The following is a 13507-nucleotide window of genomic DNA, read 5'->3' on the forward strand; positions in this document are numbered from 1 at the left end:
AGAGAAGATTCAGCCATGTGTTAAGGTTTGAGAACTTGTGTCAAAGCTTTCAGTATTGTTCCTTTGGCCTGGAGCAGGTGGAAGGGAAGCTTAGACCAGAAGAACCTGTACAGACCTGCTACCATGCCCACCTCTCTAAATGCCTCATTTCTCTATAGAATTTAACTTTTTAATTAGTTATTCTGGGTGAAGGGTGATCTGAACAAGCTATTATTCAAGAATACAAGTATCTAAGCATATTTAGGGTGGCCATAAAGTCTGGAAACATGCGTGAATGTACCTAATGGTTTATTGGTATTACACTGTAGTACATGACGTGCTCAATGCCATCATGTCCGTTCAGCATCTTCCCTTATTAGCAATGCATAGTTGAGTGTACAGTGCCAAACTGCAATGAACAAGTATATTACTGTAGCATTTCTATCATTTCCTGCACATGGACCTGTGTTCCTGATTTGTCTGATTTCCACTGACTAAACCTGCACCTTTAGCATATCCCAGAAGTGGTAATCAAGGTTTGCACTATAAGAAATACATGTATGACTTATGTTTCCAGACTGTTGCCACCCTATAAATTAATTTAAGCAAACTGCTTTATGTATCTAGTTGACAGCATTATAACAATTTTTTTTTTTTTTTTTGAGACAAGGTATTGCTTTGTTGCCTAGGCTGGAGTGCAGTGGCGCGATCATGGCTCACTGCAGCCTCAACCTCCTGGGCTCAAGCCACCTCAACCTCTCAAGTAGTTGGGATACCTGGCTATTTTTTATAGAAACAGGATCTCACTATGTTGCCCAGTCTGGTCTTGATCCCCTGGGGTCAAGCAATCCTCCTGCCTTGACCTCCCAAAGTGCTGGGATTACAGGTATCAGCCACTGCGCATAGCTCCATGAGTGTCTTTTGGAATACAATATTTTAGCAGGGGAAGAAAGAGACAAGCCATGGCCACTGCTGCATGTAAGTGCTAGTGATTTTTTTTTTTTTTGAGACGGAGTTTCGCTCTTGTTACCCAGGCTGGAGTGCAATGGCACGATCTCGGCTCACCGCAACCTCCGCCCCCTGGGTTCAGGCAATTCTCCTGCCTCAGCCTCCTGAGTAGCTGGGATTACAGGCACGTGCCACCATGCCCAGCTAATTTTTAGTAGAGACGGGGTTTCACCATGTTGACCAGGATGGGCTTGATCTCTTGACCTCGTGATCCACCCGCCTCGGCCTCCCAAAGTGCTGGGATTACAGGCTTGAGCCACCGCGCCCGGCCGTGCTAGTGGTTATTAACCCCTGCTCTAAGTGGTGTTTTAGGAAGCAAAACAGAGAATTGAACTTCCAGGTTCTCTGGCCAGTAACCTAAGGACCACTGGCAACATCTAAGATTGTGGAACTGAGAATCAGATTGGTACTGCCTTCCTTTCTGTACTACCTAAGGTTCTCTCAGGCTGTAGAGCTAAAGAGACCATTTCTCAGTATCAGTTTCTATCCCAACTAGTCAAGTTGGGATATATCTCTATATCCCTGAACCTTTCAATCTGGGGTCTCTGTCTATACGCTAGTTCTATCAGGTGGTTACTGAAGCAGTATGATTTGGTAGTTCTTTAAATTTTGAAATAGCTTTAAAATCAGAAGCTTCCTGACAGAATTGGAAACTGTTTGCAAACAAGTATGAGTTTTGGGAAAGCGTGGCTAACCCCTTGTAGCCAGTCTTGATAACATAGAATTCATCTTAATACTCTTTCCATCAGCCATTCTCATCTAACGGTTTCCCCCTTGTTAGAGATCTATCAAGCTGTAGTATAAGACCTACCCTACATTAAGGACCCAAGATATTGTCCAATTTGCAGATTTCTTCAAGCGATCAGTTTTAACTCCTAATTCACAACTCACAATGAACCAACCTCTTAATGTTAAAGTGGAAATTGTAGCCTTGCCTTCGCCTTATTATCTTAATCTGCCTTTAGATAACTCAGACACAAAGAACTGCATCAGTTTGACAATTTATTCTTGTATTTAATTGTTTAAATATACAATTTTTTTTTTTTTTTTTGAGGCGGAGTTTCACTCTTGTTACCCAGGCTGGAGTGCAATGGCGCGATCTCGGCTCACCGCAACCTCCGCCTCCTGGGTTCAGGCAATTCTCCTGCCTCAGCCTCCTGAGTGGCTGGGATTACAGGCACACGCCACCATGCCCAGCTAATTTTTTGTATCTTTGGTAGAGACGGGGTTTCACCATGTTGACCAGGATGGTCTCGATCTCTCGACCTCGTGATCCACCCGCCTCAGCCTCCCAAAGTGCTGGGATTACAGGCTTGAGCCACCGCGCCCGGCTTAAATATACAATTTTTAACTCATTATTACCTTACTGTAATTTGGTAAGAGCCATGGCCAAACATTGACTCTAAAGGACTGTATCTTTTTTTTAGCCTGGCCATATAATTTTTAGCTACAAAAGTTTAAACAAAAACAAACTCTGCGATGATGTAGAATAGCAGAAAAGATCTTTGCAGGCAAGAGACTCCAGCATATTTACTTACGTAGTTAACAGGCTGCAGACCTGGTTGCTACATACCTGTGTTGTGTATTTCCTCAGAAATATACATGCCTTCTCGATAGGTTAGTCCTCCTACAACAGGAGTTCCTGTGGCTGGAGCGAGTGTAGGGTCAAATGCATCAATATCAAAACTCAGATGGATTGGCCTTTGTCTCCTAGAAAGGAAGAAGATAAAATAATACTTATCTGGTTGTGCTTGGATACTCATCTTTCTTATGATGGCAGTGCCTTCATTTTGTTGCTATTAGTCCTGGTACTTTGTTAATAAAGCTGTTAGTAAATTTCCAGACTTCCTATTCTTGGAAGTTACTGAGACTGGCATATTAACTTCCTACATACCACTGCATGAAACTGCCATTTGTTCTGCATGCCTCAGACAGACTAACCCCAAGGTAAACTTCTGGCTTACCCTGCGTATTAGAACCTCTTATATTAGTAACTGTCAATAGAGGGATTTCTTCACTTCTGGATGAGATTGGGTTCTGATACAGTCTAATTTAAATTGCCTCAATGTAGGTTACAGTTGCTGTTATTCTCTGAATGTAACAGCAGCTGAAGTGAACTCTCCTTTTAGGTCTGCAGTCTTAACATCTTCCATTTCCAACTTCATTGTAGCCCACAGTGTCCAATGGCTGAAGCTAACAACCAAGTTTCTTAACAGCTTACAAAATGACATCCTACCAGATAATTCTGACATTAATCACCCAGAAGTAAAGATTTGGTATTGGGGAAAATGCTCTTAAAACTACCATTTGATTAGTATTCCTCTGCCATCTTTCTCTACTGCCAAGATTTGCTTAACATAAAACTCAGATGAAACAGTCGTGAGGCTAGTTGAAGAATGGCACAGTTGAAACAATGACATAATGCTTCTCATCTGAGAAGATAAGCATTAAAGATGGAGATAAAAATTCATCAGACAGAGGATCTAGGCAATGATTTAGAGAAAACCTCCTCCCAAAAACTCCAGAGGAAGAATGTAACCTGTGTTTCATAATTTTGCCTTTCTGAACTATTTAAAATTATGTGTACATTTTTGCTTTTTATTTTTAAAGTAAAGCTGTTATCCCCAAGAAACAAGGTAAAATGTGTTACCCACTGAGGGTTTGCCCTGACATCAGTTATAGTTACTTACTTGCCAATCAGCAGATCAAATGTTTGTTCCATGACCTTCTGGATACCAAGTCGATCAATATCTCTCATGGAAAAATACTGGATATCATAGTTCTTTAAAATAAAACTGTGATGAGATATAAAGGAAGGAGTCCTTAGTTTAAAGAGCATTTTTAACAAATGTGTATTTGGGGGAGGGAGTGGGTTTGTTGTAGTGACCTCCAAATAGACCAAGTCAAGCATCAGCCTTTCAAATGGAACATAATTGGCTAGGACAGGCCCTAAATTTAAGCCAGATATGTCAACTTACTGTTCAGGAGGATCCACGTCTCTTAGACCAATATACACAATACTTGGGGAAGAGATACAAGGTTTGATCCAAGAAAATCCTGGGAGTTGTGGTACCTATGAAAGGGCGAATGGACAGGATTAATCAAGAATTCTTGGTCTCACCAAGATCATCACCATGTGCCTCCCTGGGTATGCGGTCTGCTTGCTTCTGTCATCCACAGAGTAACTTTAGAGCAACACAAGACACTTGATCTGGGAAGAAGTGATATAAGATGGAAATGTTTCAGAAGGGCAGCTGAGAAACAGAATTGCTTTCTCATGAAGAATAAAATCTCTGAGGTTGTCTTGGTTTCTTATTAACTTACCTAGTAGCAGGAATACTGCTGATTAGCCCTTTTCTGTCCCCTTGCACACTGCTGACTTGTTTACAGATTGGTTCTTGAAGCATAACTTGGTTGCCGTCTCAAGTTGCCAACAGCCGACTTCTGCCCAATGAATAATCTTTGTACTGTCCTGGTTTGACTTGGTCCCTCACTGATGGGAGGGATATACAGATTCTAGTCTGTGCCTAACATGGACTCCTATATCCCTGAAACTCTCAGGAAAATATTACCCACAGGTCATCATGGTTTTATTTGTCTTCTAGATCAGTGTGTCTGGGAGTATGGCCTGGGAGCCTCTAACCAAGAAGTCCTTAGGCTGTGGGTATATCAGTCACAATAGTTACTACCTGCCCCTGATTTACTTTCTTAAAAGGTTATGAGCCTGCCTTCCCCAAAGAACAGGGACCATGTCCTAGTCTTTATACCCCTAGCATCTGGCAGACTACCTGGCCCATAACAGTGATGAACAAATGAAGGAGTGGTAATCCACACTCAACCCACTCTTCAAAATCTTACCGAACTAAACCTTCAACCCCAGCATAACCCTGCAAGCCATTCACCTTTCTTTTCGTTTTGGCCCACTGACCTTGTCCTGTAGTTCTCTGAGGAGAAATGAAACTGGCTGTCCATGGAGATTTCCTGATGAAGTCGTAAGGGGTGTGTTGATGTCAGCATGGGCATCAACCCAGATAACGCAAAGGTCTGGGCAGTGTCGGGCATGGCCACTAATGGTACCGATTGCCAGGCTGCAAAGAACAAATAAGAATCTTGAAGGCCCTCTGCTTGGCAAACATGACCAATAATAAATGTCCTCAGCCAAAGCAACTTATACTCTCTCCATAGTGCAAAGTCAGGGCCTTGATGGAGGCTGGGCTTGGGTGAGGCAAGATCTGTAGTTGTAGTTCCCAAAGGTTAACCTTGAGTGATTTAGACAGGGAGAAATATAAAGTCCTAGAGATTCCAAGCTGGTGACTGGCTATCCCTGAAGTGTGACAGATGTCACTGCTGTCCCCAAATCCATATAATTTTATTCATTAGCCCTGGCTCAAAAAAGAACCTCAGATATTTGTTCAATGAATGAAATCAAGTTAAGCCAGGCAAGATGGTGTATGCTTGTAATCCTAGCTACTCAGAGGGCTGAGGTGAGAGGATCACATGAGCCCAGAAGTTAAAGACCAGCCTGGGCAACATAGTGACACCCTGTCTCCAAAAATGGAAAAAAAAAAAAAAAACAAAACAAAAAACTAGGTAAATGATATTGTCTGTAGGTAACAACTCACCAAAGACTGAAAGAAAAGCTGTTGGAGATATTAACAGGGTAAACCAATTAAAGACCTCATTTAGACCACTGAATAAAAAGATTTAATTATATATATATTAGCATGGCATTCAATTTTTTTTTTTTTTTTTTTTTTTTTTTTTTTTTTTTTTTTTGGGAGAGTATCTCACTGTGTTGCTCAGGCTGGAGTGCAGAGGTGCGATCTCAGCTCATTGCAACCTCCATCTCCTGAGTTCGAGCTATTTTCCTGCTTCAGCCTCCCAAGTAACTGGGATTACAGGCACATGCCACCACGCCTAGTTAATTTTTTGTATTTTTAGTAGAGATGTAGTTTCACCATGTTGGCCAGGCTAGTCTTAAACTCCTGACCTCAAGTGATCCACCAGGCTCAATACCCCAAAGTGCTGGGATTACAGGAGTGAGCCACCATACCCCGCCTCAAATATTCTTAAGTGTTTTTCTGTTTTTACCTTTCCTTTTCCTCGGGCTCTGCTTACACTAGCTAACTGTCCTGTCTGAGTTCTAAGAATACAGCTGATGAAATGCTGGAAAGCTTCCCAGTAACCAAGGAATTAGACATAGATGGGAAATGCAACTTAAGCATCTTAGAACTGCAACCATCCTTCTTGGTTAATATAGCATGAAGACAGCTGTTCTAGGCTCTGTGTCCCACAGTGGTTGGGTCTTTTGAGGAATAGCATGGTCTAGTGCAAAGGCAGTGGATTAAGTCGGAATACCAGATTTTTAGTCCAGGAAGAGCTGTGTGACTGAAGACAAAGCATCCAATTTCCTTAAACTTCAGTTTCCTTTTCTATAAGAGAGGGATGGTAGTATTTGACCTGTGTAAATCAGAGTTGGCTTGACGATTAAGGTAAGGTGTATGTTAAACTATAAAAGGAGCAGTGACCTAAAAATGCCTCTTCTTCAAAATGTTCGACCCTTATTCGAGTTACGCACTTATCCCTTCCTCTCTAGAATTTCAGATTGCCTAGGTTTTAACACTCAGCAGGCAATGGGTAAGAGTAACATGGCTGCAATAGGGATAGCCACAGGAAAAGAAAGTAAGATCTATGCTAATCACATTGATCAGTGGTCCCCAAACAGTGAGACTTGACCAGATGACAGACTAAATAAATTTCCAGAGACCACACTGAGAAAGGAGGCAGGAGACTTGCCCTCTGCTTGATTTAATTGAATGGCTTAGTCATCTCAGTAGGGAAGCTGGGTGTGACCATTTTCTTCCACCTGAGTTTTTTTTTTTTTTTTTTTTTTTTTTTTTTAAACTCCCAGGGAACAATCTACCTGCTTCTACAGAAGTAACAAAGATTTCATTTCTGTTCAGTGATCTGAAAAGCTCTCTCAAGCAAGCACCTCGGAGAAAATAATCACCACAAGAGTCACACTGGATTTGAATCCCAGCTCTACTTCCTGGTTCTAGACCTTGGATACGTTATCTTTTCTTTTCTTTTTTTTTTTTTTTAAGGAGACCTGATGTCACTATGTTGCCCAGACTGGCCTCAAACTCCTGGGGCTCAAGCAATACTCCCACTTCAGGCTCCTGAGTAGCTGGGCCTGCAGGCATGCACCACTGTGTCTGACATGGATAAGTTCTTATATATCTGCCCCTCTATGCTTCCAGCAGTAAATGATAAAACCATGTCTACCACAGAGCATTGTTAGCAGGATTAACTGAGGATATGTATGGAGTGCTCAATATTCCTAGTACTTAAGTGCCTTTTTCCTGCCAAAGACCTTCATTACTTCGTTCAAATCACATTCCCTTGTGAAGTCTTTCTTAGTCCAGTGATACCTTCCTCCTTTGAAATTCTGCAGAATTAAATATTTTCAGTTGTTTTATTCCATGTATATTAATTTCACCTAGGCCTTAATATATCACCAATTTCACCATCTCTAGCACTGCTGAGAAAATAATCAGAACAGTACTCAATAAAGTATATGCTGATTCAGGAGACAATAAAGTATATGCTGATTCAGGAGGAGACAAAGGATCAAGGGACTGATTGCATGAGTCACTAGGGTTCATATTATGGAGGTAGAACATGTATGCATGGCTGGGCACAGTGGCTCACAGGTTTTACGCCTGAAATCCTGACACTTTGGGAGGCCTAGGCAGAAGGATCACTTGAGCTCAGGAGTTTGAGACCAGTCTGGGCAACATGGCAAAACCCCGTCTCCACAAAAACAAAAATGACCCAGGCATGGTGGTGTGCACCTGTAGTCCCAGCTACTTGGGAGGCTGAGGTAGGAAGATGGCTCGAGTCCAGGAGGCGGAGGTTGCAGTGAGCCAAGATCACACCACTGCGCTCCAGCCTGGGTGACAGAGCCAGACTTTGTCTCAAAAAGAGAAAGAAAGAAAATGTGTTAACATCCCAAAGGGGATTTCTAACAGGTCTATTAGCAGAAATACTAACAAAAACTCCCAAATTCAGCCTACTGATGGATCTTTCTAATTCTCCAAAGTCATAAGATAGTAAGCTTTCTCAAGTAAGCTTTCCAGGAGACAAACATGTAATACAGTGTCTAGAAACCTTGCTTAGTGTACTCTGAACTTGCTGTCTCTGAATGTATATGTTCTTACTATACAACGTGTCATACAAAGAAAACTACATAGTGCCCCTTTAGCAGCTCAGCATCTTACACATTTAAATGCCATTCATTTTAATACCTACCTTAAAAATTCTGTAGGGTGTTTTTCTCCAGATGAGGAAACAGGTAAAGAAGCTAAGTGATGAGCCCAAAGCACCATGTAATCAAGCCCCTCACCATCCCTGGCTCCCAGCTTACCTGTGGTCTCCTCCCAGTGTGACACAGCTATAGCCATCTGACACAGCTCTACTAACCACCTCAGCCAGTTCCTGGTTGGCAAGACCCACTGAGCGTGGATTCACTATTAGGTTGTTGTAGATATCATCTTTGGGGACTGGAGTAAAACTCAAATCTCCAAAGTCTTTTAGGTGGCAGCCTGAAAACAAATGAAGGATGACAAGATGAATTTTCTGTGCTATCTCCAACTCTTACTCACCTGGGCCAAATTGATAATATGTGACAAAGTACACATCATAATCATTTTGTCACAGTAAAATGTTAAATGTCAAATGATTGTGGGAAAGTTATCTTGAGCCTATTATAAACACTGTTTTGCAGATGTTGGAAACTGAAACCAAGAGATGTTGATTGACTTAAACTAACAATAAAAAAAAATGGTAGCTATTAGACCTCAGATACCCAGAGTGATCAAGTAGAAATATCAAAAAGAACCAACAATTTTAAAGAAAATAAGAATTTTTTTAAAGTGCTATTAATTTAGCAAAAATATACAAAGAGATTCTCATTTTTTTAACTTTTTTTTTTTTTTTTTTAATTTAAGAAATGGGGTCTTGCTATGTTGCCCCAGCTGGTCTTGAACTTCTGGCCTCAACTGATCCTCCTGCTTCAGCCTCCCAAAGTGCTGGGATTATGGGGATGAGCCATCATGCCTGGCTAAGAAATTCACATATTATAAACTTTTATAAATAAAAAGCCAATCTGAAACATTCTAAAAGAAATATCTAACATTTATTGATTACTTACAAGATCCCAGGTGTTCTTTTTCTTTTTTTTTGAGACAGAGTTTCGCTCTTGTTACCCAGGCTGGAGTGCAATGGCGCCATCTCGGCTCACCGCAACCTCCGCCTCCTGGGTTCAGGCAATTCTCCCGCCTCAGCCTCCTGAGTAGCTGGGATTACAGGCACGCGCCACCATGCCCAGCTGATTTTTTGTATTTTTGGTAGAGACGGGGTTTCACCATGTTGACCAGGATGGTCTCGATCTCTTGACCTCGTGATCCACCCGCCTCGGCCTCCCAAAGTGCTGGGATTACAGGCTTGAGCCACTGCGCCCGGCCCAAGATCCCAGGTGTTCTAACTGCTTAATATAAATTCTTATTTAAGACTCAGAACAATTCTGTGAGGCAACTAAAATGTGCCTATTCTGTGGATGAGGAAACTGAAGCAAAGAGAAGTAACCGCCCAAGTTCACACAGCTGGTAAGTGCCAGAATCAGGATCCAAATCTAGGCCATCTGGCTCCAAAATGTGTACAGGTTGAGTGCTCATTATCCAAAGGCTTGGGACCAGAAGTTTTAGATTTATTTTTTTCAGATTCAGATTTTGGAATATTTGCACGCATGCTCTCTCTCGTGCGTGCTCTCTATTATTTGTAGAGACAAGGTCTCACTGTGTTGCCCAGGCTGGTCTCCAACTCCTGGGCTCAAGTACTTCTCCCGTGATGGCCTTCCAAAGTACTAAGATTACAGGCATGAGCCACCATGCCTGGCCTAGTTATAAGCATAATACATAATACTATTTTAAGTAAGGTTATTAGAGTAAGTTAACTGCTATAGCAACTCCCCCAAAATAATGGCTCAAACATAGTTTATGTCTTCTTCACTTAACATCCAGGGTAGGTATTCCAGGTCAGCAGGAGGCTTTCCTACATACAGTAATTCAGAGACCTGACTTGTGGCTCCCATACCTAGGGCTTTGCCATCTGTGTGGCTAAGTCTAGGTCTCCCCAGGTTCAAGGCAACAGGAGACAAAGAACTGAGAAAGTACATCTCCTCTTTTCAAAATCCTGGCCTGAAAGTGGCACATTACTCCTGCCTACTTTTGGCACTGGCCAGCAAACACAGGTCTAGCTTATGTCCAGAGGATGAGAATGGATTTTGGTGGACAGCTAGCAATCTGCCTCAGTGAGCACTTTTTTATTCTACTGCTATAATCTTTAAGAACAAAATATGAAAGTCTAGGTTGCTCTAGGATTACAAATTTAAACTATTGTAGTTAATTGCAGAACTGAATCAACAAATATATGATGCCCTCCTGATGTCACCTCGTAAGAGCTTTCTCTTCTAATGCCCACTGTGCCAATAGTATTGAGGTAACCAAAGGACTGGAAGAGCAGAACTCTAGTTCTAGGATTATCTGAACCCTGGTTCTAGTATGCTGTTATAGAGAACATGAATTGTAACCCATCTGCTACAATTTTTTTTAAGAGGAGTGAGGAGGATGATGCGAGGTTAACTTTTTGTAAGAGCAGAATGAATTGAGTAATATTAAAACTATTCCTTTTTTTTTTTTTTTTTTTTTTTTGAGATGGAGTCTTGCTCTGTTGTCCAACTGGAGTGCAATGGCGCGATTTTGGCTCACTGCAACCTCTGCCTCCCAGGTTCAAGTGGTTCTCCTGCCTCAGCCCCCCAAGTAGCTGGGATTACAGGCATGCACCACCATGCCCAGCTAATTTTTTGTATTTTTAGTAGAGACAGGGTTTCGCCATGTTGGTCAGGCTTGTCTCAAACTCCTGACCTCAAGGGATCCTCCTGCCTCAGCCTCTCAAAGTGCTAGGATTACAGGCGTGAGCCACTGTGCCCAGCCGTAAAGCTGTGGCAAATTTCCTTATCCGAGTACTGTGGCAAATTCCTCTGGTTCAGAAATGGTCTTGCTAGTTTTTCAAGAATCTTAGGGTAATGGCGAAAATGCAAGCATTGTAATGTGTAAGGAATATGTGTCTGGCTATTATGCCTGAGGGAACTTTCCCTTTCTCTAACTGCATCAGATCAACTCATCTGTAAATCCAGGTCAGGTGAGACCTAGTATTTCATTGCTGCTCTTTCTTCTAAGAGGACATGGTAGGACAACAGGAGCCTGAAACTTCAAGGAAGTACTTAATGTCAAACAGATTTGGAACCATTGTGAAAGTCTCTCATTTTTCACCTGCTGTTTATACACTGGCACAGCCTCGTTGCTTCTCTCCCAAGTACTGGTAATAAAATACACTGAGTACTACTATGATCTTTCAGGCCGAGATGTTACCTTTGGCCTTGATAAACCTATCCAGGCCCTACTGGAGTGGAACAAGAACACAAGTACATCAACAGAATGATGCAACCAGGCGGTGAGGAAGAAATCAAAACAGCCCTACCTGACCTTAACAATATCTGTGGCTAGTGAAATATCTCTATTTCAGGGCTAAATTCCTGAAAGAAGCCCGAGACAGGAAATGATTAGTAATTGTCTGCCTCTACACACCACACTGTGCTATGCACTCTGCAATATGTGCTCATTCTCACACCCTCTGCTGGTATCACTATCCACACATTGCAGAGGAAGAATTTCACCAATGGTAAATAGCTCCAACCGTTTAACAGCAACTGAATCACCCTTTGGTTAGAGACTCATATACGATTACATGATGAATAAGCAAGTTTTTTTTTGTTTTTTGGTTTTTTTTGACAGCATAAGGCTATCCCATTCTCCCTACTACTGTGACCCCAGTTGCTACTAGGGCTCCCAGCAAGTCAAGAGAGATGGGTTTCAAAATGGGCTAACACACAGGAGGATCTGCTGAGCCACAGGCAGCCCATTGGCAGAATAGCAGACATGGAGAAAAGCTAGGGGCCTCTTACTGTGCAGTTTTTCCAAATTGTTTCTAAATAGGGTAGAAATGTTTGTGACTTGTCGGGAATAACGAGTCAGTGAAATCAGGAGAAAAACAGACTCTGCAACCTCACTTGTGCTGACTGGGTACTAATGGCTTTTAAAATTACAGACTCAAAATACTGTATGTGGCAGATTTAGCCTCACACAAAAGGAATTCCTGGATATTAGTTTACTTTTGCATTTTATTTTATTTTTTTGAGATGGAGTTTTGCCCTTCACCCATGCTGGAATGAAGTGATGCAATCTCTGCTCACTGAAATCTCTACCCACCAGGTTCAAGCGATTCTCCTGCCTCAGCCTCCCAAGTAGCTGGGATTATAGGTGCCTACCACATGTGCAGCTAATTTTTGTATTTTTACTAGAGATGGTTTCGCCATATTGACCAGTCTGGTCTGGAACTTTTTTTTTTTTTTTTTTTGAGATGGAGTTTCGCTTTTGTTACCCAGGCTGGAGTGCAATGGCGTGATCTCGGCTCACCTCAACCTCTGCCTCCTGGGTTCAAGCAATTCTCCTGCCTCAGCCTCCAAGTAGCTGGGACTACAGGCATGCGCCACCATGCCCAGCTAATTTTTGTATTTTTAGTAGAGATGGGGTTTTACCATGTTGACCAGGATGGTCTCGATCTCTTGACCTCGTGATCCACCCGCCTCAGCCTCCCAAAGTGCTGGGATTACAGGCGTGAGCCACCGCGCCCGGCGCTGGTCTGGAACTTCTAACCTCAGGTGATCTACCTGCCTTGGCCTCCCGAAGTGCTAGGACTATAAGCATTAGCCACCTCACCTGGCTGAATTCCTGGAAATTTAAAGGGATGCAACTGCTAATTCTTAGAACAAAGTTGTACCTGAAATACTAGCTTGTTAAAAATAAAGTTGCACATCCCTCCTCTCCCCAGGGTGAAGTGGAGGGTGCTGTGGTGAGCTGGCCCTCCAGAACTGCAGTGCTGCTGGAGGAGTCAGACTACCATGACATTGTAGGGAAGGAGGGCAGATTTTTTTGTAGTTTTTTTCTTTAATTTTACTTTAAGTTCTGGGGCACATGTGCAGATCTTGCAGGATTGTTACATAGGTAATACACATGCCATGGTGGTTTGCTGCTCCTGCCACCTACTTTTTTTGTAATTTTCAATTAGGGTATGGGAGGGGTAGGGAGGTTTTCTATAAACTGTATCATTTTCTGCTGAGGGTGGAGTGTCCCATCCTTTTAATCAAGGTGATTGTGATTTTGACTAATAAAAAAGACTTTTTAAAAGTAAATAAAGTTACAATGTTACTAGAAGTCTAAACTGGAGGGTGGGGGAGGATAGGGGATGCTGGGGTTAATTCAGGCCATTTGAAGTAAGTAGAATTTCTCTTATCCATAAAACGTAATTAGGGTAATAACCTTTGAAGAGACTGTTATTTATG

The 13507-nt window shown here is 42.2% G+C and overlaps 1 protein-coding gene across 1 annotated transcript in view; it reads right to left on the reverse strand.

Moving 5' to 3' along the window:
* Window positions 1–13507, reverse strand: part of ARG2 (arginase 2) — a 41128-nt gene that overhangs the window by 1579 nt on the left and 26042 nt on the right. The window contains exons 3-7 of the mRNA XM_003924454.4: window positions 8414–8591; window positions 4916–5075; window positions 3966–4060; window positions 3678–3782; window positions 2561–2697 (exon numbers count right to left, since the gene is read on the reverse strand). Coding sequence (XP_003924503.1) covers window positions 2561–2697; window positions 3678–3782; window positions 3966–4060; window positions 4916–5075; window positions 8414–8591 — 675 coding nt within the window. The remainder of the gene's footprint in view (window positions 1–2560; window positions 2698–3677; window positions 3783–3965; window positions 4061–4915; window positions 5076–8413; window positions 8592–13507) is intronic.

Source organism: Saimiri boliviensis, chromosome 2 (genome assembly GCF_048565385.1).
Source record: "Saimiri boliviensis isolate mSaiBol1 chromosome 2, mSaiBol1.pri, whole genome shotgun sequence".
NCBI classification, from domain to species: domain Eukaryota; kingdom Metazoa; phylum Chordata; class Mammalia; order Primates; family Cebidae; genus Saimiri; species Saimiri boliviensis.